This window comes from Xenopus tropicalis, chromosome 4 (genome assembly GCF_000004195.4).
Source record: "Xenopus tropicalis strain Nigerian chromosome 4, UCB_Xtro_10.0, whole genome shotgun sequence".
NCBI lineage: Eukaryota > Metazoa > Chordata > Amphibia > Anura > Pipidae > Xenopus > Xenopus tropicalis.
The window spans coordinates 85,427,856-85,453,370 of NC_030680.2; the positions used below are offsets into that span (position 1 = coordinate 85,427,856).

Consider the following 25,515-nt stretch of genomic DNA (forward strand, 5'->3'; position numbering starts at 1 on the left):
TATAGTGAAAAGTAAGATGAGTTTATTTAAATGAAATAGTTGCACTTAAACAATGTTGTAGTACAATTTTCACTTGTCAGACATAATGGTCAAAACCCAATACCGGCCAAAGCGTTTTGATGGTATTTCCAACTTCTCCAAGAGTGAGTTTGTCAACTCTACAACTATGATCTGTAATTATATGTTTGAAAAATAAATAAAACAGCTGGAGTTTGGTAAATAGATTTTACAGCCTAAGGGGCATATTTACTAAAGGGCAAAACTGTAAACAGTGTATTTTGGCAAAAATAAAAAAAAGTTATAGATGAAATCCCTAAACCCTGTAAAGATTTTATAATAGTTTATATACAAAAAAAACTAAGAGGATAGTTAGACTACACTACCGCCATGGGCTCTTTTCAACCCCATACAACCACTGTGTCGGTTTAGTCGGTGTAGAAGCCCCCAGATAGCACCACAATCCATTGTGGCACAAGGGTCCAATATTAATGTCCCCTTTCTAAATTTTCATCAAACTGGAAAAAGATAAAGTAAGGTAGCAATCTTGCAACTCTAATACAGGGTTCTGTTGTAGCAACCTGGAGTTTTCATTTTAACAGAATTTTTGGGTTCACTGTAAGCGAGGGTAAGATTAAGGGCAAGAGAATAAGTAAATAATGAGTATTTTGGTACTTTTACTTAGCTTTCTGGCGATCAATGACCCTGCTATTACCAGTAGCAAAACATAAAAATGTACAAACGGTTCTTGTTTGGGTTGTCAGAACTGTATTCAGGCATTTCTTGTTGAAAACTACTAAGGTTGCTAAAGGTTGCATAAGGCTTCTTTTTTCACAAAAATATATATTAAAAAAGTATGCTTTAGCTGTTGTCATTTATTTTTACCTAAATCATGTTTAGTGTCTAACAATAACAGTCTCTAAAATTATATAAATTGATAATCTAAATCATTTAGGTCATTGTGCATGCGCTTCCTGGTTACAGTGGACTTAAGAATAACTGGCAATGGCACAATACCCAAAATTCTACCATTAACCCCTCTTTCTCCGTCAAGGAAAACTGAACCAATAAAATCTAATGTATCCTGCTTTTTTTTTTTTACCAAGGAGACCCCATGTAAAACTAGTATCTTGCCCCCACTTCACTGGCAAAATGGCAGATCCATCTTGTCCTAATTTCCCTGCACAAAAGGTAGGAGGAAACAGAAAAAAATGGAAACAAAAAAACCCCAAAAAACTGTTTAAATAAGGTTGTTTACAGTCCAAAAGTAAATTTGCACCATACTGTACCTTTTACACACAGGAGAGGATTAAATCGTGCATTTGCTCCAATTTGCAAAGCAGACTCCTTCCCGTGCATCATTATATGGTTATTAGTACAACAATATTACAAAATTACAAACACATTTAAAAAAAAGTTTTCCGTTGCATTAAAAACTTTAAAATTTTAATTTAAAAACATATAAAAAGTCTAAAAAGTCTAGTGTTCTTTTCCTTGTGTTTTTGTTAGAATGAATGTGCTATGGACTGCTGCCAGGAGTGCAAAAATGTCTTTAGAGCAAGACAAACTCCTCTGTGCTAAATCTTTTTAATCTTTTCTTTTCATCCTCTGTGAAAAGGTCATTTTGATCGTAGACTGGAGTACAGACAAAATCAAAGTCTTGAGCATGTCCATTTACAAAGGTAAATAAAGGATAATTCTGCTTGGTTGAAGATTTCAGCACCTGCAATATTTAAAAATAAAGGAACTTGTTACAGGAGATAACTATTTCCCCAGTGTAAAAACCACATCAGCTGAAACTCAAACCCCCCCATAAAAAGAACCCTTGAGCCTTATTACTCTCATCAGTGAATACTGGGTTTATATTATACATGAAAATGAATGCATAAACAATGGATGCCTTAAAAGTCATGAGCGATATTGAACCCTTCATCAGAAAATAAGTATGAACAGTATTGTATTTTTTGTAGCCGATCTGTTATCTGCAATGTTAAGAGGGTCCTTCAGCCCTGCAATGCTGCCTCCACATGTAGGTCATTATTCCAGCTATACCACCTCAATTTGTATTAGCCTATGATTACGGGATTTTCCAGAAACCAGTCAGGCTGTATGCATCACGGTACCCACCCATGTTTTTAACTCAAGACAAGGATTGTTTTTTTTAACAGAAGGAGTGTGTTTTTTTGGTTTTTTTTTTCGTATTACAGTTACGTAGTGTTGGAGCACTGTGCTAAACTGACCAGCATACATCTTCTTAAAAAAATTTTTCCTGAAGGCAATGAAAGAGGGGGTAAAACTGTGCAGCTTAAACTTTTTTCATTGTTACCACTGGTACAGTTGAAAATGTGCACCAGAGCCGTCAGCATCAGCACTTTTCCAATGGGTGTCATTTATGAACACTGGGCAAATTAGCAGTAACCCATAACAGCCAATCAGATGATTGATTTTAATGGTCTGTTTGCAGCTGACAGAAAAAACACTAATGACTGTTTATAAATGACCTGACTGATATTAGCTTTAGAGGTCATCGGGCAAAAACTTTTTTTTTTTTTTTTTTTTTTACAGAAGTAGCAAGTTGCCCCACCTCTGCCCTATTTATCAATTTCTTAATCTTAACAATATATGGTTTGTGTGATGCATAGTATGTGGTTGGTATAACTATTCTTCACACTGTCATACATTGCAAAACCATCTATATGTGCAATGTCTGCTTCATTTGTAGTGGTAAACTCCCCTCCTCCCCAGCTGCACTCCCAATTTTTATGGCTCTCCATACCTTAAGCTTACTAAAAAAAAAATAAAAAAATGAATAAATAGGAAATTAATTTTAAAAAATCTGAATTATTTGACTAAAGTCTATGAGAGATGACCTTCCCATAATTCAGAGCTTTCTGGATAACAGGTGTCACAATATATGGATCTCAGATTCACTGAAGGGTATCAACTCCCCTTACTTGGCCAGCCCAAAAACATTTTGATACATTGATTTTAACAAAGCAAAAAAAACAAAACACAATCACCTGTTTAAACCAACTGAAACTCACACTAATTTAGCAAAACTTGACAGTTCTGTTTCATTATTTTTAATGGGCCAATACCCAAAGCTTTTAACAATATACAGCTAGATTCTTAAAGGGACAGTATACCCCTTTTTTCAACAATAGTTCACTGAGTAGGGCTTGTGCTGAACACACACTTTTGCTTATTGTTTAAATGAAAAAATATCTATATTTTTGTTATTTCTTGCCCTAAATGGGAAAGTGTAAAATGAAACTTAAGCCATTATACATCATAGTCTCAACTGCCTACAAAGAAGCATCTGCATAATGAGCTACTCTTTTCGAAAAAGATAAACAGGCTGTAGCTGGGGGAAGGGAGGGCTCAGTACACCATTGATTTCCATAACTTTGCTCTTTGGGACCAGAAAGTACAACTTTAGTTTCATTTTAAAAGTTTGCCAGCAAGACAAACAATATTTAATGTTTTGTTTGTCAACATCTGTAAATAATATTTAATCATTGTAATTTATGTTAATATTCTTTTAGTTAAAAAAAAAAGTCATGAATTAAGTTTTAGTACTTCCATGTATACCACTAGGTGTCCTTGCTCAATAAACCAAAGCAAGCACTACACAGATTTAATATTTAATATTTTGAAAACTGAGACACCTAGTGACAGGTTAGGTAAATACTTATGTACTAAGTAGTATTATTTCCTAACCAATATTATAAATAGTGGCAGAACAATAAAATAGTGGCATTCAATACATTTGCCCACAACCCATTATGAAAAGTGAACAGATAATGTCATAACCCACACAGGCAGTTTTTTGGCAAATATATTCTTAGGAACAATCAAAGTAATCAGAGAGCACAGACACTCAAAAACGAGCGTCAAAAAGTGTGTAGGATCAAAATATAGTAATTGAAAAAGAGAGATTCAGGGAATATTTTTGCGCCACACACTGCTACCGGTAGTCTCAGGCCATTAATACTACTAACCCCTGTAGTGTAATACACTTTTCTCAGTACATCCAAGCTTTGTTAAAGGCAATATCATACTCTTCCTTTAATACTCCTCACCCCTGTAGTGTAATGTGCTTAAATTAGCAATGTGATGGTGACTAGCTGTACCCTTGATTTTAAATTGATTGGACATATCACTTTTTAACTGGCACTTAGAAACGTTTTATGATTTCCTATTTCCTGTCTGAGACTATCTGTAGAATGGGTGGGGCCAAAATATCCTTTGATCACTTTTTTCTTTATTACACATGTATTCTTATTAGAGACAAATGTTTAAATTTAATGCTGCAATAAGCATTATAAAGAAGGTTAGTAAGACTCAAAATACAGTTTATGAACAAATAGAAAAGAAATCTGTATGTTTTTATGTCAAATATTAAAATATAAATAATCAAAGAATCATATCAAATTGGCATTTACAGGTAAATATTTCCCTTTTACATCATTATAAAGGAAAGGGATAATGACGAGGGGTACCCTAAGGATTATACTTTTCCTTCTCCTTTGAGCAACAATTTTGTAGTAATAATTGTTGCAACCTGTCTATTTTTGAATTTTTTCTTGGCGCTGTCTGAGTTTAAGCATTCTGAAACCTGGACAAAATTCCAATCAATCACCGCACCCAACTTTACATTCCCCCTGATGGTGCACTGCAATGCCCTCTGACATCACCCCCACTCCCCCAACAACCTACCCCCCACCAATGTTACCAACCTAAATGTTGAATCTAAAAGAAAGAACTGAGGGAGTAAAAGGTGCAGCTGTTCATTCAACAGCTGATACAACTTAAAATTTCTCATGGTGATAAAATTGTTATAGCACTTTCAGCTAATATAAAAGTTCATAAAGATAATTACTATTCTCTATTTATATAGGTCTAACACATTCAGCAGCTCATCAGTATCTGCCCCATTAGAGCTTACAATCTAACTGTCCCTATCACATTCACACACATCAGTAGCCAGTTAACTGGAGTACCCAGAAGAATGTCATGCACACAGAAATATACATACTCCTTGCAGATAGTGCCTTGGCTGGAATCAAATCCAGTACTAACCATTCCACCACTGTGCTTAACCTTTAACTTCTAAATAGGGCTACTAGATAAAGGATCTATAGAAGATGAAATAGAGCTGAAAACTGAGCACCGCTGAATCAAGCACAAATTACATAAAGCATAGCACAACACTCAACAGGAACAGTGTAAAATGTTGAATATGGGAAAAAAATAAATCTGTTGTTTAATTCGAAAAACACTTTAGTGCAGTAATGGTTCCAATTTTTTGTAATGTGATTTATTAAGAAAAAATATTAAAATGTAACTGAACTGTACATAGATTGCTCGAGTCATATGTTAAGTTCATGCATATGTCTTAGTCTTGATTTTTCTTTTTAAAAATCTGAAAAATGTTCTATTTCTCTATTCACAGCACTTTAATGTAACAAAGCAACCATACTGCAAAAACAAAAAAAAATAGATAAAACCCCCAAAACTATTATTTACATTTAGCTAAACACAGCATTAGTATTTACAAGTAAATTCAAATTTCAGTTCAAGCCTAGGTCAATAAAGGCTATAAATATTTTCAACTACCTAAATGTATATACATTTTTGAAACATCCAAGAAAACATGACATATTGCTAATTAAGTAAGTCAGTTTAAAATTTCTAGGAAGTCTACAATGTGCATGGCTTTATACTATTTCAAGAGCGCCACCTTCTGGAATTAAGCTAAAATGTAGAGGAAATAAAACAAAAAGAAAACCAGACAATGAATAACAAATTCCACAAGGTTCAGTTAGTGTGGATGTAATATACTATATGACAAACTTGCTGTATAAAAAAAAATAAGAGACTCCCTTTAACTTTAACATTTTAGTTAGACCAAAACTTTCTAGCTATGTGTTTTAATTTTAATGTAAATAACATTCCTTAAGCATTATAACAATAAAACATGGCAGGAAAGTATCAGAAACATATACATAGGTTTTTCATCAGTCAATTTGGCCAAACAAAGGTACATAGAGGGCATACTGCACAAATTCACTTTCCCAAACCAATGTTAGTGTTTGCATGTTATTTAAAATGGATTCAGTTCACTAACCATCCTGAATTACTTGGCTTCATTTAAATCACTGTACCCTGACCTGAAAGCATTTGGAATCCTGATGTCAAAGAGGTAACTTTTCACATTCCAACAGGAATCATCTATAGCTGTGAATACGTTTTGCTATGAAACAGCTACACTACATTTGCTTGTAACCCACAAGAATGATGGCAGAGTACATTTATGGATTAGGGTTATCTATATACTCATTAAATATTGTTTGGGTGTATTATTTATTAGAATAAACTCCTTTAAGGGGTTGTTTACCATAAAATTAACTTTTAGCATGATGTAGAGAGTGATGTTTAGAGACAATGCAAATTATTTTTTAATATTTGTGGTTTTCTAATTATTTAGTTTTTTGTGCAGCAACTCTTTAGCACCTATCTGGTTGTGAAACTTCAGTACCTATCTGGTTGTGGCAGTGGTTTGAATGAGAGACAAGAATATGAATAGGGGAGGGCCTAACTAGAAAGAGAAGTAATACAAAATAAAAACAATAAAACTGTAGCCTCACAGAGCAATAGTTTTTGGCTGCCAGGGTCAGTGACCCCCATTAGGAATGCTGGAAAGAGTCAGATGAAGGCAGCAAATAATTCGAAAACTATACAAAATAAATAATGAAGACCTGTTAAAAAGGTGCTAAGAACTGGTCATTCTATACTAATAGTTAACATAAAGCTGAATAACCCCTTTAAATACATTTGTACTTAGATGAGATTCATAAAGGTTAAATGAACTGATGATATTTATGACATACTCTCGTCAGATTTAGTATTTATGTAAAAAATGTTTCAATGACTTGGACCGGGGACATTTGACAGATAAGCTATCAGCTGCTTTGAAAATTTAAGATAGAGAAAACAAACATTTTGCATGGAAAATATCAAAAGACAATGGCAGAGATAATTATATTGTATCTGGCAAATCTTAAATTAGCAACAGACGAAGCAATGAGTCCAATCAACTTCCAATCAACCTTTGTGCCTACTAGACTGTGTGTGTTAGTGTGTGTGCTGCATTCCATCAAAGATGGCCAGGCAAAATGGAGAACCATGTTGGCTGGTCATCTAACATTGATATATAGATGATTTCCCACTATTACCTCTGCCAATAAAAATGTAGACATTTACTGAACATACCTTTGTAAGTTCTTCCGCTGCCTTTTCAAATTCTCGAGCATTCCTACAGTAAAACCCAATTGTGCAACTGGGATCCATTTTCTTGAAAGACATCTTCTTAGGAGAAGGGCAATGGAAAGACTAAAAGAAAAAAAAGAGAAACACAAAAATCTAAATACACTGCACAATGAGAAAACTTTAAACACAAATCAGAAAGTCTTAAAACCTCTGGAATAGTAATTAGCAACCTAGGGCTCTGTAGTGGCTGTTCCATTACCATTCCCAGGTCGCATATGCTATTGAGGGCTGTAGGCTACTGCTCTAAAGGGTTATCTTTTGTATTCCCAAAGCATGTACTTATTTTTGTGAATGTGTTCTATGTTTATGCAAGGGAAAAAAACCCAAATGTAATATTGATTCCAGTGGTTCACCAAGGTTTTAAAGCATTACAGCTGCAAATGTCGGATAAAACAAATTACCTCTACATTTCTCGCCCTTCCTGATATCCAAAGTTTAAATGAGATAATGTCTGTGATTTTTACCTAATTAGATTTACAAATCTGAGCCGACTATAAGCCTGAGCAAAATGTATATTGCTCCACAGAGGTCAATACATCTTTGTCAAATAATTTATCCATGGTTATTCTACACTTAGCATTTCAATTTAATGACTGTACAGATCCTTTTGTGGCAAAAAGCACAATACTCTGAAGTTTATTGCCTACACTCCAGCAAAATTGTTTATGAAAAAACAAAATAAGAGAAAAAAATTGTCCTATAACAACAATATTTTTTTGGCTGAGGATCTTTTTTTCAATTGTTACTTGTACAGAAATCTCATTAGCTGAGAAGAGGAATGGGAAGAAATAACTAAATTACTGTGAAATGTAGATGAGAAATGCTAGCATCTATAAGCAACAGCATACCTGGGGCACAGCCACATCTTTTAACATTAAGTCATAGTTAATGTGTGGCTATTAAATCTCCATATTAGAAATCAGATTTATTTAAACAAAATTAGTCATGGACAACTTTGTAGAAAATGCTTAAAGTTTAATTTATTTTCAGTAATCAAGGATCCAACTCTGAGAGTGATGGATTTCTATGGTTAGCAAAAATGGGGTAGCGGAAACCAGTAGTTTGGCAGTGATAAGCAAGAAATCACTATTTACACAACACAATTAATAGTTTGAACAACCTGTATGTGTTAATAATATAACTTGCAATTAGTGCAAATAGACCAGGAAGTCATGCATGCTTGTTACCTCAAGAGGGAAATTCTTTACGCTGACATCAACAAAAGATTGGCAGTAATGAGGATCCATGTAAATCAAACTGTCATCTACAAGGACAAAACAGAAAGACAAGTAATTCAAAACACAGTGTTATTATAATATTGCTTACCAACCAGTTTCTATGTAGAGTAGAAGAAGAAAAAAAGAAAAGACTGCAAGCTCTGCCAGGATGAGACTCATTGACTGATGCAGAGGTTCTACAGAACAGATTAACTTTTGCATAATCAAATGTGCTTGTATAAGCAGATTTTTTTTAAAAATAAAATGATGAGAGTGTCATTTCATTTTTGATAGGAAAATTACTTCTAAAAACACACAATTATATTCTAGCATCTACAAATGAAAAATGTTCTATACTAGCTCGGGCTGACAAGGAGGACATGTGACATATCATTTTAACATCAACTTACTCCACTTTAGCTACTCAAATGTAAATATGTAAATAAAGTCTGCCAAGGAGCAGCAGTGCTCTCTCTTCAGTTTCATTAGATAGAAGGTAAAATATGCCTTGTTTATGCAGTGCGGGAAATTAAAGATGCATTTTTACAGAAACCAATTACTATGTAGGCTAAATGACAAATGACTGAACTTTTGTGGGTCTGATAAATTAATAGAGGATTCCTCTTGCTATTGTAATTATTCAGCCACTGAATGGTCATTTACAAATGAGATAGTTTTCCAAGGAAGTTGGAGTGTATGAATGCACACTTATTAAACTGCACACAGCACCAACCTTGAAATCCAACAAAGTAATAGGACTGCTTGGGTTTGCCACCGATAATTCCAATACAGAATTCAAGGCTTAGAATTCCCTGTGGTATAAGGAAAATTCAAATCAGTGTGTGATCAACAGAAATCATTTATCTTGGGTCATCACAACACATTGCAAATGATTCATTTTACCATTTAAAATGTTATTTTTTAACCAATAAATAAATATTTTTTAGCTGTAAAATTGGTGTGTAGGCAGCCATCTCAGTGTGTTGCTTCGGAGTCTGTGCTTTCAGAACAGGCCAGCACTACACAGTAGAACTGCTTTCAGATAACCTATTGTATCTCCTACTCCCATGTAACTGGAGGAGTCATGAATTCTATGAATTTTTACAATTTATATCTACAATTAGGTGGGTTATGGGAGCATTTTTAGCAATACAGGTGTCAGGGCGCTGCTATCTTGCTACTCCAAGATACTATTTACAAGATACTATTTACAAAGGGTATATAGTTCTAAGCATAACAAGTATAGGGTCGCTTACCCATTGTAAATGGATGGTCTGGGTGCTCATGCCCCAGACCCTCAGCACAGAGATTATGATTAAGTACCGAGTTAGGTACGAAACGCGTAAGGCTTTTTTTTAGCATATATGTGTACTTATCAATAAAAACCACTTTGATCTTATTTAATACCTGAGTGGCAATTCAACTTTATTGGAACTCCGGAGTGCCTGCCTATCTCTTAAGAATCAATTCCTCGAAAAAAATCAGTTTTGCTCTAACTTTTAGTATGTTATAGGATAGCAAATTCTGAGCATCTTTTCAACTGGTCTATTTTTTTTGTAATAGTTTTTGAATTATTTGAATTACTTCTTCTTCTGACTCTTTCCAACTTCCAAATGGGGGATCACTGGCCCCAACAGGCAAAAAACTATTGCTCTGTAAGGCTACAATTTTTTACTTTTTATTACTTTATTTTCAATTCAGGTCCTCTTCTATTTATATACCAGTCTCTCATTTGGCTAATTTTAACCCTAGCAACCACATTCCTGCTGAAATTCCAAATTGGAGAATTGCTGAACAAAAATTGAAATAATTATAAAAACCACAAATAATAAAAAAAGACGACCAGTTGCAAAATGTCTTAGATTAATACTCTCTACATCATACAAAAGGTCAATTAAAAGGTAATTAAACCCTTTAAACATAAATTCATGTAAACATACTCAGGGGGCCTCTCTAACAATTTACATTCATTTTCTTTGAGATATTAGCAGTTATAGAACCAATAGGCAGGCTTCAGCTTAGCAGCTATCTTTGAAGGCTAGGAGTGTCAGTGACCCTAAATGTCTATTTACTTCCTGTATTGTGTTAACCCTAGGGTTGCTGACTAAGTTGAGCCAACAGCCCGGAGGAAATCTAGAAATACAAATATCTTAGAAAATGAATTTAAAATAAAGAAATGCTCAGAGAAACACGCTATGTAAGTTTATATCAATATTTTTTGGATTTAGATCCCAGAACCTTTGGTAATCAACAAATAACTGATAATTTTGCTATTGCATTGCTATAAAAAAGTGCTACAGCAGTTAGAATATCTTCAGGAAATCTACAGGAAATCACAAAGGTTTTTATGAATATAATTACAAAAATAGAAATTTTCCTACCTTTACAAACTCAAAATATTCCATATTGGTCCTTTCACCCCCAAGTCTCACAGGAACTAGAATTACAACAGCCTTCTCGGTACCCTTATTACACTGCAGGTCATAGACATCAGCACTGTAGACTTGTAAGAAATAAATATAGGGGGAAACATAAAATTAACACTATGATATGATACTATGATAATAAAATAACATTTTATCAGGGTATTTGTTTAATTTCAGTTTGAACAAGTAACTTACTAGTGCAGTCCTGAGCAACATAAATTGTTATTCCCTGCAGTTCTGGATCTGAGCTCTCTTCAATCGCTTTCCTAAAAGATTTTTTATCAAGAAGTAACCTTTTTTGGATTTTATATGAGAATGTTAAATCAAATTCAGTTTCAGTATTATAGGCACATATGCTAAGCATTACCTCTTACCAAGGACTTTAAAGAAGGAATCATTAAATGATGGGGCATAGCAATTTGTTAGGCAACCCTCAGTAAAGCTAATTGCTTACCATCTACTCCAAGCCAGGACACCTTATCTTTAAACATATGGCAGGCCCAGTCCTGCAGAATGAGCTGCTGCCATATTGCCCCACGTATTCCCTTGTATGAGTTTAGATTTGGTGCATGCACAGTTCAAAAATTGTTTTCTAAGCTGTGAATGTACCAAGTCTGAAATTGCATAGGGGGAAGGGGGTTGTACAAGGGACAGTAAAAAACTCTATGATTGAAAACACATTTATGTAACTCCAACATATTCCACAGCACTCTATAACAGAGGGCAATATATATTTACCATATAGATTATATACAAAAATACAAATACAAAATTAAAGAGGGCCTTGCTCAAATGTAAAAAAACAATACTGTCTGGAAAGATTAAGGTTTTTAGAATGAATGTGTTTAAAACAACAAAAACATAACATACCTCAAAAGATGAGAAACAACTGCTGGACCATACCAGTCCCCAGCCACTTTGCCCGAATTTTTCCCAAGCTTTACAAGTTGATGTAAACCAAAATAGGCCAGTGGGTAGTCTGCAAACCAGGATATTATTTTTTGGTGAAAGTCCTCAGAATTACTTTTCTTATCACAGTTGTGCAATGGCTGCTTGTTTGATGACACACATTCATTATTTTCAGAGAAAGATGTCTCAAGAGATGGAGTAAGTTTTCTTGCAGTGTTCGCTGTCCAAAATTCCGATTCAGAAGAGAAAATGTCCAGTGCTTCTGTCCAAGTCCAGTCTAAAGTTAAAAAAAAAAAAGTGACATTCATTATCAAACAACAGGAAAAGAGAGACAAAGGCAGCGCCAGAAAGTGGCCTTATATAGAATTGCAGGGAAAGTTTTGGGCACAATTATCTTTAAAGGAGAAGGGAAGGCTAATAAAGAGTTAATCTCAAGCTGCAGGCATACTTTCATTTCTCTCAATAAAGCCCTTAAAGGAAAACTAAAGGTTAGTAAGCATTCTGTCTGACAACAAAGGCATTCTGTTTATGCATCTACTGCGCAGAGTGAATCCTGTTTCCCTGGCTTCATTCAGCTTTAAACGCTCTGCCTACACAATCTGAGTCACAGAGTTGGGTGACGTAGTCAAAATCTCTCACTGTTCCCATGCCGCTGCCGCTGGCAGTGGATAGTCGCATTAGAGCATTTTATGTAACTCTGCGCATGCTTGTAATTTCAATCACCCTTTCCTTCTTGCCTGACGCGTCCACTTAGCCCACCACCCAGCCAATAGGAATCCAAAGCGCCTCATCGCTAAACGAAGCTTCATACCTTCATGTCAGTTACACTGAGCTGTGGGCAGGATCGTAGCGCAAGCGAGCACAGAGTTGGTTGTGATTTTTTTTTGGCGCATGCTCAATAACAACTACTGGCAGAAGGCAGAAGTGTATCCTTTAGTAAAATGGCAGCGTGTTCTAAATGGTCTGCAAGTATACAACCTAAATATCTTTCTGAGAAAATGTTTTTGAGGGAAAAAAACCTAGCGATTAAGAAGTACAGTATGAAAACTACTGAAGGGGGCTGAGTGTAAGATTTGCCTTTCCTTCTCCTTTAAGTCTCCCCATATTTCTCCCGTTCAGATGATCAGAAGCCTCATAGGCTCATAAAACGCTGAGCTCTGTAAAGAAAGTTCCCATAATGCCTCACTCCTGCAGCAAGACTGGTGTACATGCACAGTTTGTAAGACTATGAGGAAGCTTCCTGCTGATTGGCTCAGATCACACATTCCTAAGGGGGGGGGAAGTTTTAGCATTCTTGGGGGAGGGGAGAGAGCTGCGTGTGTCTAGCACAGGAAAACAAAGAGACAACAAAATCTGTTTCTTTTGACAGAAAACTCAGTGCAGCATTTATGTGATTTACAGTCATGGCCAAAATTGTTGGCACCCCAGAAATTAGTATTTCTCACAAAAAAAGTATTTCTCACAGAAAATATTGCAGTAACACATGTTTTGCTATACACATGTTTATTTCCTTTGTGTGTATTGGAACAGAACAAAAAAAGAAAGGAAAAAAAGCAAATTGGACAAAATGTCACACAAAACTCCAAAAATGGGCTAGAGATCTAGATTTGCCTTTGTCCACAGTGTGCAACATTATCAAGAAGTTTGCAACCCACGGCACTGTAGCTAATCTTCCTGGGCTCAGACGGAAGAGAAAAATTGATGAAAGGTTGCAACACAGGTTAGTCCAGATGGTGGATAAGCAGCCCCAAACAAGTTCCAAAGACTACAGTTTGCCAAAATGTACTTGAGTAAGCCACAGTCCTTCTGGGAAAACATCTTAAGGACAGATAAGACCAAGATAGAACTTTTTGGTAAAGCACATCATTCTACTGTTTACCGAAAACGGAATGAGGCCTACAAAGAAAAGAACACAGTACCTACAGTGAAATATGGTGGAGATTCAATGATGTTTTGGAGTTGTTTTGCTGCCTTTGGCACTGGGTGCCTTGAATGTGTGCAAGGCATCATGAAATCTGAGGATTACCAAAGGATTTTGGGTCGCACTGTAGAGCCCAGTGTCAGAAAGTTGGGTTTGCGTCCGAGATCTTGGGTTTTTCAGCAGGACAATGACCCCAAACATACGTCAAAAAGCACCCAGAAATGGATGGCAACAAAGCGCTAGAGAGTTCTGAAGTGGCCAGCAATGAGTCCAGATCTAAATCCCATTGAACATGTGGAGAGATCTTAAAATTGCTGTTGGGAAAAGGCGCCCTTCCAATAAGAGAGACCTGGAGCAGTTTGCAAAGAAAGAGTGGTCCAACATTCCCAGTGAGAAGTGTAAGAAGCTTATTGATGGTTATAGGAAGCAACTGATTTCAGTTATTTTTTCCAAAGGGTGTGCAACCAAATATTAAGTTAAGGGTGCCAATAATTTTGTCCAGCCCATTTTTGGAGTTTTGTGTGACGTTATGTCTAATTTGCTTTTTTTCCTCCCTTTTTTGTTCTGTTCCAATACACACAAAGGGAATAAACATGTGTATAGCAAAACATGTGTTACTGCAATACTTTTCTGTGAGAAATACTTGATTTTCTGGAAAAATTTCTGGGGTGCCAACAATTTTGGCCATGACTGTATGTGCTTATGGCTGTATTTACAAAGACTTTTTTGATAAAGCTTACTTAGTTATTACCTTCCTTCTCCTTTAATAAAGAATAACAATTCTTCACCATATCTGCAACAAACAGATGCAACTGCATCTACAAGAAGTAAATGACCCCTTATGTGTTCCATAGCCCTCAGCCTTGTAAATTTAAGCCACCTAAAAAGCGCCGAACCCCCCAGGGATTCCATTCATCTGAATAGTAAATATCTGAGTTTGTGAAGTTCTTGAAAAAAGCTCACAAGAGCGTTTTTGGGCTAAAATGCACCTGTACTAAAGTTTACTTTCAGTTTTTTTCCATTCAATGGTTTAGGAACAGCAGGGGGTGGTTAGTCATGTTTTTCTCTATTTCCCACACTACCTTGCAAGACTCTTCACAGGTCTGTTAACCAGCAGGTTTTTCTTACATTGTTTTAATTGTCAGAACCAGCAGTGCAAGGAGATAGAAGAAGACAGATATTGCTTTGAATACAAAATACATTTACAAACAACTAAAACCACTGAAAAAGGTTAACGAATATAAACTGGACAATTTTTCTTAATTTTATTTTCTTTTATTGGCCAAATAAATGGCATTTGCAATCTGTTTAAAATATAAAACACATAACACATCATTGTCTAATGCAGGGGCCCCCAACCTTTCTTACTCGTGAGCCTCAGCCAAATGTAAAAAGACATGGAGAGCAACACAAGCATCATTAAAGTTCATGGAGGAGCCAAATAAGGGCTATAAGATTTGCTATTCTATGCACACTATCAGCTTACAGGGGGCTTTATTTGGTAGTAAATCTTGTTTTTATTCAACAAAAACTTGCCCCCAAGTCAGGAATTCAAAAATAACTCCCTGGTTTGGGGGCACTGAGAGCAACATCCAAGGGGTTGGTGAGCAACATGTTGCCCCCAAGCCACTGGTTGGGGATCACTGGTCTAATGCAATACTATTTACTAAACCATACTAACCTCGTCCCAGGAAGTGTACTATCAATCCCTGTGCCAGCAACATTTGACCAGTACGTAATGTGCAGCCCCATCCACAATCTGTTGTCCATGACGATGTTTCTATTTGGGGGAATTCTTCTCTATAAGTAAGCCATATTCTGGAAATGAAATCCTTCCGAAATTCATCCACATTTCCAGAAAGGTCTTCTTTTGATTCAGAGCCAGAATTGGAACCTCCATCAGATGTTACACTAGAATCTAAACAAGTGCAATAACAAAAGCTTGTATGTATAAAGCATGGTTTCTCTAGGTTTGCATATATCAAAGCTCCCACCTGTTCTTTATTTTGTGTGATAATTTGGGGGAGCTGCAAGACACTTGGGCATTTCTCCCACTTTGCCATTTAAAAATAACATACAGTATGTCTCTTTGTACCAAATATATTTCCTAGCTATTAGGTCAATGTGTGAAAATCTTTAAATCCTCCCACAACCAAATTCAATGATTCATTAAGAAGGAAGGTAGATGAATTAGTAAAAATGTTATTGTTTGTTTGTTAGGCAGTAGGGAATGCAGGAAAGCAACGAGAATGCTGGCTATAGTCTTCATGCTCCTACTGAAATCTTATTACGGATATCTGTGATAGTAGGACAAAGGTGCACTGCGAGTCAGTATATGGGAAAGTTGTTACAGTATTAATATAATATGGGGAATAAGGGGGTGGTCAGTGCAACAGAATAGGTAGGAGAGGTAAGGCTGTTCCCTTTCATAAGAAACTTTCAAGTGAAACAAAGCCCACACACATTCAACGCTCTAGGCAAAGTACAAGTGTCTATAATAAAGTGATTCTGAGCAAAAGTTAGAGTAAAAATTACATCTTTGACTTTTTTTTAATGTTTAAGGGAGAGGTCACATGGGTCGCTTTTACGTGGTGTTTTTAAAAACACAGATTTGAACATAAATACACACAAAATGAAGCCCTAATGGAATATGCACTATAGCAATTTTCATGGGGCACAAGCACGCTGCCATCCACCACATGATGCCAGTTTTATGTTTTTCAGCAGAAATGCCAATATGACAAGGAAACACCATACCACTGAACTCTATGGGATCCACAATAAGCCACATATTTTTAATAAGGTGGCAAAACTCTTGATGGACTGTGTATATAGGCATTTGCGTCATTGTATGCTAGTGATGTAACGTATGTAGGATCAGGCTACATTTTGCTTTTAAATTTCTTATCCGCTTAGCTTTTTCTTCACAAAAGTTTACTGAAATTTTTCCAAGATGTCTTTTCCAAGGCTTTGCATGTGACAGTACAAGGGAAAGAGAAGTGGCACTGTGGAAAAGACACAGGCACAGATACATTGAGTCATTACAAAAGCACAATAGCAGAGTTATAGTGAAGGAGAAAAATCCAAAATGCATGTTTGGAAGTGAAAGCTACAAGCTGAGAAATGTATATAATCCAATACACCTAGGAGCAGTGCAGGTATGTATTGGTCTGAATAAGTGTAAAGAAAAAAGGTGCTTAGGACCAGTTTAGTATTCAAGATTAGCATGTTTGCTCTTTTCACTTCAAAAAAGTTCTTTATATACACACATACATACATATATACGTAACGGCTCACACAAAATCTTACCTTCATATTTAAAATGGTAGCATTTGCCAAGTAAGAATACTGGTGAATTTCTCTTGAAGTAGGTTTTTGTTTTCAGTACCCAACCTTGAAAAAGAAAAGAAAATGAACTGATTTCAACCAGTCAAACTATTGCACACTGGCTGTGTTCTTTATTAGAGTTTTTTAGGGAAAAGTCAACTGAATTCTAAGGAGCAAGTCTTTATTTTCAAAACAACCCAGCTGTCACTGCTAGCATGACAAGCAGTTTCCACTGAAGCTAATTACTGGCTCCTAAGCTGGGTTCTGGTATTTCTCTTTCTGTTGAAAAAACCCCAGAAGAGATTACAACCTTGTGTGCCATGCTTTCAGTTGTAGGCTTCACTTAACAAAATATACAAACAATATAGTGTTATTTTCTAAATTTCTTAAAGGGACAGTATACCTTTTCAACTTTGGTGCAATGAACAGGTCTTGTGCTGAATATACTTTATGCCTAATTTAATTTAATTAAAAATATCTATGTTTTTTTACCAATTCATATTATTACTATTACCTTATTCATTAAACCAGTGTTGGGGGGCATACGGTCCCTTAAGGCTGATGTCCTACAGAGATATTAGTCGCCCAAGATAGATCTCTGCTACCAAGAGCGACTAATCTCTACTAGATGCCTTTCCATCGGCAACCAGGGGAAGCGCAGGTGGAAAGACCTTCACATCGCTTCAATTTTCTGAAGTCACGAAGTCCGGTGGAAATGCATTTAGGAGAGATTAGTTCTCTGCGTGGGACATCAGCCTTAAGACAGTAGCTGGGTATTTCTTATCTGCATTATTCTGCCATAGGTCAGACTTTGATCTTAAGGTTAGACTATTAGAAAAAAATCTGAACATACATATAAGAGAGCTGAGAGAACTGGTTTCAATGATTTCTGGAGAATTTGCAGTAATGTAGTTTTCAATGATTCTAGCAAAGTTATCTGCTGTTACATGTTTTGCATATGAGCAGAATACAAAATAAATTATTAATACTAACTGTTTATTAGCTAGGTTCTATACACGGGACTGTTTGGTTACAAAGCTGCCTTGTAGTGTTGAATCCTAAGTTTGGTTTTGACTTGGGCACTATCTGATAAGAGTTTGCATGCTCTCCTGAATCTGTGTGGGTTTCCTTCCACAGACACGTTCACTGGCTCCTCATAAAACCGATCCTAGGGAACATATGCCTTGTGTTTCTATTTGAAGGAAAACAATACAGTTGAACTCAAGAGAGCAGATTTAAATGTATCAAAATAGAGACAAAACTGTTTAAAGATGTCTTAATATAAGTAGGAATGCACCAAATCCACTTTTTTGGATTCGGCCAAACCCCCAAATCCTTTTGTAAAGGATTCGGGCGAATTCGGACCGAACCGAATCCTAATTAGCATATGCTAATTATGTGAAGGAAGGGTTAAATCTTCATTAGCATATGCTACTTAGGTTACAAAGGGTTGACAAAAAGTCATGGGATCTTTCAGATTGGGTTCCGCCAGGAGCATGGATTTGGCCAAACCCAAATTCTGCTGAAAAAGGCCAAATCTTGGCCGAATGCCAAACCGAATCCTGGATTCAGTGCATCCCTAAATACAAGACAGTAAAATACAGGCCCGGATTTGTGGCGAGGCCACAAAGGCCTGGGCCTAGGATGGCATGCTCCCAGCTGCACTGGAATATTTTGCCCACATACGGAGCAATGGGGAAAGGACGCACAGAAACGCAGTCCTCTCACCACGGCTCTGTATGAGTTAAGTGGCGCGCATGGGAAAAGGGGGCGGCCTCGGAGAGTCCTATTCAGAAATCCGGCCCTGGTAATAGACAGAACATTTGCAATTCTCTTTTTTGATTTTAATGTTTTTTAAATGTTTTATCTTTTCTTCAGCAGCTCCCCAGTTTAGAATTTCAGCAGTTATCTGGTTAGTAAGCCCCAAGTTACAAAGTAACAATATAGCCACCGCAAAGCAGTAGGGTTTGGCTGCTATGGCCAGTGACTCATAACAGAATAAAAGTTAATTTAAAGGGGTGGTTCACCTTTGAGTTATCTTATATATTATAGAATGGGCAGTTCTTAGCAACATGACGTTCATTTTTTCATCTTTATTTGCTTTCCTCTTCTAACTCTTCCTAGCATTCAAATGACCCCGTCAAAAAACTATTGCTCTGTGAGACTAGAATTTTATTGCTCTTGTTACTTTTTACTACTTATCTTTCTATTCAGAACCTCTCTTATTCATATTTCAGTTTCTCATTCAAACCACTGGCTGGTTGCTAGGGTGATTTCACCCCTAGCAACCAGAGAGCTACTAAAATTCCATTCTGGAGTGCTTCTGAAAAAAAGCTGAAAAAAATTAAGGCCAATTGCAAATTGTCTCAGAATAACATACAGTATATATTAAAAATCCTGCTGTAATGAAAACAGGACCTGGTCAGCATAACCAGAATTAAGAGAAAAAAAACAAATCTGATGAAGGACATTTAATTTGTTGTTTGGTATTCTCTCTCATTTATATTGCTTTTTTAGATTATATAGTAATTTACTACTACCCTTGTATGGGAAAGGAATGGTACCGATATGAAAAGAATATCTGCCTCACCTGGGAGAAAGCTGCTATTGATATCACATAATTGTTTCTAAAATATTAAGTTTTTATTAATTGCTGTCATTTTAGTTTTATATGCAGACATAAAAGATTGGTTACTACTGCAACACATATCAATGCAAACAAAAATATCACACTTACTATATTTCATGTTATGCCATGCAGATAAGAACTTGGATTTTAATTTCTCCACATCATCTGTGCCACTGGCTTCCATATTTATGTCTGGAAAGCAAACCCATGCCTTTATCATTCACTTTACCTAGCAATACAAAAAGACAGCAAAATAAACTAGCAGTCAAACATTTAAAGTTTAATAAATATAAAAGACCAAATAAGGAAAGAAAAAGACATGCAGGTCAAACAGGTACATATGCAAAGAATATGCAACTACTGTTTTACCAAATCAAGTTAGAAGAATAAAATAGGAATGTTCGTAAAGTTAGTTAGTTAAAGATATTGGATGATTTCTTAGCCTTCTCGCAGCCAGCCCCAGCACTCCAGTAGGATCGGATTAGTATTAATGCAACACAAACTGAGTTAAGCCATACAACAACTGCACTGTCTGCTTTCATTATACTATAAATTATACTATGTGGATATCATTATAGGCCTGCTTTTACTACTGAGCTTAAAAAATTTACAGGTAGCACTGCTTTAAAGAATAAGTTTAATAATACTAACCTTTTTTTCTATTTTTAAAGATACTCTAAACAGCCCACAGATTAACCTACCTTAGTTCATGCAGGGACCTCCATCCTCTTGTGTCTTTGACTCTTAACTTAAAAGATACAAAACTGTATCTTGTATTTATTGTTATACTTTGTATTTATCTATTATTATCTTAATAAACCCCTGTTTGTATTAATGTATTCTACTGTACAGCACAAGGCGACTGATATTGCAAAAGGCTGTGAATATTGGTCGACTCGCCGATCGGCGATTGGGTGCCATTGAAGGGCGCCTGAGCAAAATCTACCATTTAGGGCTGAATCGGCAGAAGGAGGTAGAAATCCTTTTGTTTCTACAACCATATCTGACGATTCAGCCCTGAACGTCTGTGGAGGGTGGGAAGGATCGAATATCGCCACGTGTGTGGCCACCTTTACTCTGCTACTGCACTGATGTTCTCATTTATTTACTGAATAAAGCTCATTTTCCCCAATTCAATACATGTGTTTCTCCAGAGTGCTGATCATATTACATCACCCAAAAGAGCTGCTGTGGAAGTTATCCTTTATATTCCCTCACTTTTATGAGTTGGTCAAAATACTCTTAAAGGAGCAATTAAGTGTAAAAATGAAAATGGACAAAATAGACTGGGCAAAATAAAAATTTTTTCAATATAGTTAGTTAGGCAAAATGTAATTTATAAAAGCTGGAGTGGGCAGATGTCTAACATAATGGCCAGAACACCACTTTGTCCTTATGGAACATAACTGTACAGAATCTGACCCATGTGCTCACAGTTATGTCCCATGTGCCCCCCACAAGTTACTAAATACTAACAGCTTAGAGAGCTTTAAAGTCACTGACTAACTAAGAGAGCTGAAAGCAATAAGTAAGGTTCTGGCTATTATGTTAGACATCTGCCCACTCCAGCCTTTATAGATTACATTTTTGCCTAACTAACAATAATACAAATATTTTTTTATTTTGCGCAGTCTATTAATTTTACACAGTTTCATTTTTACACTGAACTGTTCCTTTAAGGCGGATCCCAGTAGTAAGCAATCTGCCTGTAATGAGCTTTATCTTTATTACTTTTTTCAAGTGCAGGATAGTTTTTACTGGTGCAGTTAGCAGCACAGGGAATCGAGAGCAGAAACTTTCCTGCACATAAAATCAGCTGTGTTACACATAATTAAAAGCTATTTAGAGTTCAAAGTCAGGCATTTTCCTAACTACCATAGTAGTGTGTGAATTTTGGCAGCAGCTGTGTGACAAGGGACACTTTACAGGAGGAAGACAGGAACTATGACACGGGGAAGGGAGGAGCCTGCCTAGCAACCAGCTTCCTCCTTCAGCCTGTGCTGGAAGAAAAAGAAGGAGTGATTTCAGAGCATCATACTCTTCTCCTACACAGTGTGCGCACAAATTACAGCATGGGTGTGCACCTGGGAAGAGAATAGAAAAGTGTGTCTACTTCCTCCAGTGTACAGTGACGTATATCAGCAGTTGAAGACTCCTGCTCCTGTACTGGATGATTTTAAATATGGCACCTATGATAGGGTAAAGGGGTAGTAGCCCAGAATATAAATAAACATGTAAGGCACTGGATTATTTCCGTTTAATACATTCCGTGCTGTACTATAGGAGGCTGTAGTAATATGGGTAGGTTTCTTTATTTAAAGGTTTACATCTCCTGTAATGTGCCCATTAGCACAGAGATAAGCAATGGCTTCTGCAAGAGGTTCTAACCACAAATAATGCACAAGTAAAGAGGTTCTAACCACAAGTAAAGCAAAGAACCACTATTGGCTGGCACCTTGCAAACCACCTCTGCTCACTTTTCTTTTTTTTAGCAAAATGTAAAACAAGGCAGTGCCTTCTGCAGTCATTTAATCTAAAAGCTTAAATTCCTAGTTAGACAACTTGCTAAAGTTCTACTCTAGGTAGATGCACCCACGGTCCTTGCCGAGGACCACACCGCCCTCATCTTTTATCATCTCCTTGGATTATGCAGGCTTGGTGTTGGCACACACGCATGACTTGCTAGAAATGCTTTAGAGCTAAATTACATAGGAGCTGGCGTAGGATAAGATAAAAAAGACCCTAGCAACTAGTTAACTGCTGAAATTCCAAACTGAAGAGCTGATGAAAACAAACCTAAGTAGCTTAAAAACCAGAAAAAATAAAAAACAATTGCAAATTGTCTCTGAATATCAGTGTCTACATCATACTAAATGTTAATTAAAAGGTGAACAACCTCTTTAATTAGCCAACTGCAATACAGGACCTTACTACTTTCATTAACTTGTCAAACTTGGCCTATTATTAAAATAAAAATCTACTAAACCATTTATATGGGTTTAAAAATCAATTCATAGCCTTTAAACAACAAGGGGACAGCACTGAAAGAGTGCTTAATGTGCCTCCAGTGTTGGACTAGGATGTCTCGGGGCCCTCTGGGGCTACCATGTCAGGACCCACTCAACAGGCATCCCATCCCAGTCGCAAACCCGATACCAACATGTCCCAACTCCCGCACACGTTTTACTTTCTTCTTGCACTCCCAATCAGGGGTGGGGCAGGCCTGGGTTAGTGGGGCCCACTAGGTTTTTTCCTGCTGTCCCGCTGGCACAGTCTGACCCTATGTGCCACACCTGCCATATACTGTGCAATGATTTAAGCAATCCTCTTTTAAATAATGAGAGGTTACAATGTGAGAGCAGACAATACTCATTTCTGGTTAAAATATCACAGAATTATTTCTGTGAGGTTTGGCAGTGGTTTTCAAAGCATGGGGCAGGCCTCCTTGAATTGGTGATTTTGAGGAGAATCCCCTACCTAATCTATTTATATATAGTATAACATCCACTGTTTTTAAAAGGACATGTCAACCCTAAAAATAAATGTTTGCCTAATAAAAGAAAACATAATTCTAAGCAACTTTTCAATGTGAATTTATTGAACATTTTTAGTGCTTTAAAAGTAATTTGTAAATGTAATTGCTATTGAAAGCAGCATTTGCTGAACTCATGGTTGTTACTTGTTAAACAATGTTGCAAATGCCAGTCTCCCCCAGCAAGACAGGTCTGTCAATCTGCTGGCTTGTGATACATTGTTGCAAATGCCAGAGCCACCAGGGCAGAGAATAGAAAAGGACTGGCAAACACTAATTCTAATAGCAACCATATATACAAATAAGTCAAAAACACTGCAAATTTGTAACAAATGTATACTGCAAAGTTGCTTAGAATCACGTTTTCTTTTATTAGAAAATAAATATATTTTGGGTTAAGCTTTTCTTTAAAAGTATACCAGAAAAATTCAAGGGCACTTTATTAGTCACATAAATCTGGAAAACTGAATGCACGCCTGTCTATAACAGAACAAGTTATTCTTGTTAGCCTGTGTATGAAAAAATCTACAAAGTGCTTGTGTCTTAATTTATTCCACCCCTGACATGAAAAGGTTAACAAATCTTCCTCTGTCACATAACACAGCTTATAACAGAGCCTTGTGAATCACTGTTGCCCCTTGCATGAATGTAGCACCAGTGTGCAATTTACACCTTTGGAGTGAATGAAAATACATAGCGATTCAGTAAATCAACTTAGTCACTTCACCAGGAATTATTAGACAGCTGACAAACACTGTTACAATCTTATCTGGAATGGGCTGTGCCCAGAGGTTTGCACTGTAACTGATGAAATCCCCACAAATGTATGTGACTACATAACCACTGGAATAGAAGTCAAGCACTCATACAGAGAGAAAAATACACAAAAAAAAGCATTAATTTAAGTTGTCCTAAAGACCTTGAGCGCGTGATTGTTCATTGAAGAAATTGAGCTCTTCCTGAATCTAAACTCAGCAGAGTACACAGACTGCTGTTCTCAAAAGGCAATATTCCAAGTTATATTTAATATAATACAAGAAACCTATATTAGGTCCTTTCCCCTTCCTAAGGGAACTTTCCATGCATAGCAGCCATATTAGTACCTGGTAGCAATTTTTCCTGTACATGTGTACAGGTTCAGATACGATATTTATGCAGTGCTTGTTTCCATATAACCACCAGAATCCCCCAGAAGACAAACTGAGTTGGCCAACTGTTGAAATAAAATCTGTTCTATATCCAAGTCCAGAGCCCGCAAATAGAAAGGGGAGACATATCACACCCATAGAATTCACCTATTAGGCCTGCTCTCACTGAACACACAAAACAATGCAAACAACAGATTTAAAACGATAGAACAAAAGGGAGTCTGCTAAACAGCACTGGGCATCGCTGAGTCGTTACCCGCTTGTCTTTTGAGTAAATGTGCGGCGCTCTGCCATGGTCTCTTCTCACGACAGCTGCCGGCGGAGAGGGGGAGAAGAAATACAGTGGAACGCAGGGAAGCCGTATTGCGCTCCACTCCGGAAGAATAGGATAAGGCCGGCGTACCGTAATGCTGCAAAGAGAGCGCACAACTCCTTTTCTTCAGCAACTCTGTGCTTGACTGAATCGGAGGGTGTCAAATTAGTCTAAATTCCTTATTACTGCACAAAAATTATAAAAATGTTCCAGGTTTTTACACTGACCAGCAATGCACACTCATTTCAGTTTTTTATTAAAGCCGATATCATCCTTACTAGCAAAATATAGTAAGGTCAATCACATTATGGCCTGTTGATGTGGAATTCTGAGAAGGTTTTATGAGTAGATCTTTGAAAGAGTCTGTTTACTCAAATCATCCTTATGCTATATTTATATATAGAGAGAGAGAGAGAGAGAGAGAGAGAAAGGGGATTTACTTTGGAAGAAAGTTTAGCTTGGAATCCTTTATCTTCACAATCATATTAAGCCATTTATAAAGAAAAATAACTAACTGTACAATAATAATAATAATCTGGGATACTTGGGATCTGGGGCATCTAGATAAAGGGATTTTTCTGTAATTTGGATCACATGCCTTAAGGTTACTAAAACTCATTTAAGAGTCTTTAAACCCAATAGGATTGTTTTATAATGTGAATTTATGCTTAGCTTAGTAAGGATCAAGTGCAATGTACTGGTTTATTACTACAGAAAAAAATAAATTTTTTGTAAAAATCAGAATAAGTTGATTTAAAGTGATT

At 36.5% G+C, this 25,515-nt stretch overlaps 1 protein-coding gene across 2 annotated transcripts; it reads right to left on the reverse strand.

Moving 5' to 3' along the window:
- atg4c (autophagy related 4C, cysteine peptidase) lies at positions 1-24,708 on the reverse strand. Of its 2 annotated transcripts, none has more exons than XM_018093013.2 (11): positions 24,394-24,483; positions 19,867-19,987; positions 17,112-17,195; positions 15,484-15,720; positions 11,843-12,158; positions 11,168-11,238; positions 10,928-11,049; positions 9,280-9,358; positions 8,517-8,593; positions 7,273-7,392; positions 1-1,720 (listed from the first exon to the last, which is right to left on the reverse strand). In XM_018093013.2, the coding sequence occupies exons 2-11, from the start codon at positions 19,976-19,978 to the stop codon at positions 1,550-1,552; spliced, it is 1,389 nt and encodes a 462-aa protein (XP_017948502.1). In that variant the 5' UTR covers positions 19,979-19,987; positions 24,394-24,483; the 3' UTR covers positions 1-1,549.
- Between the last annotated feature and the right edge of the window lie 807 nt (positions 24,709-25,515).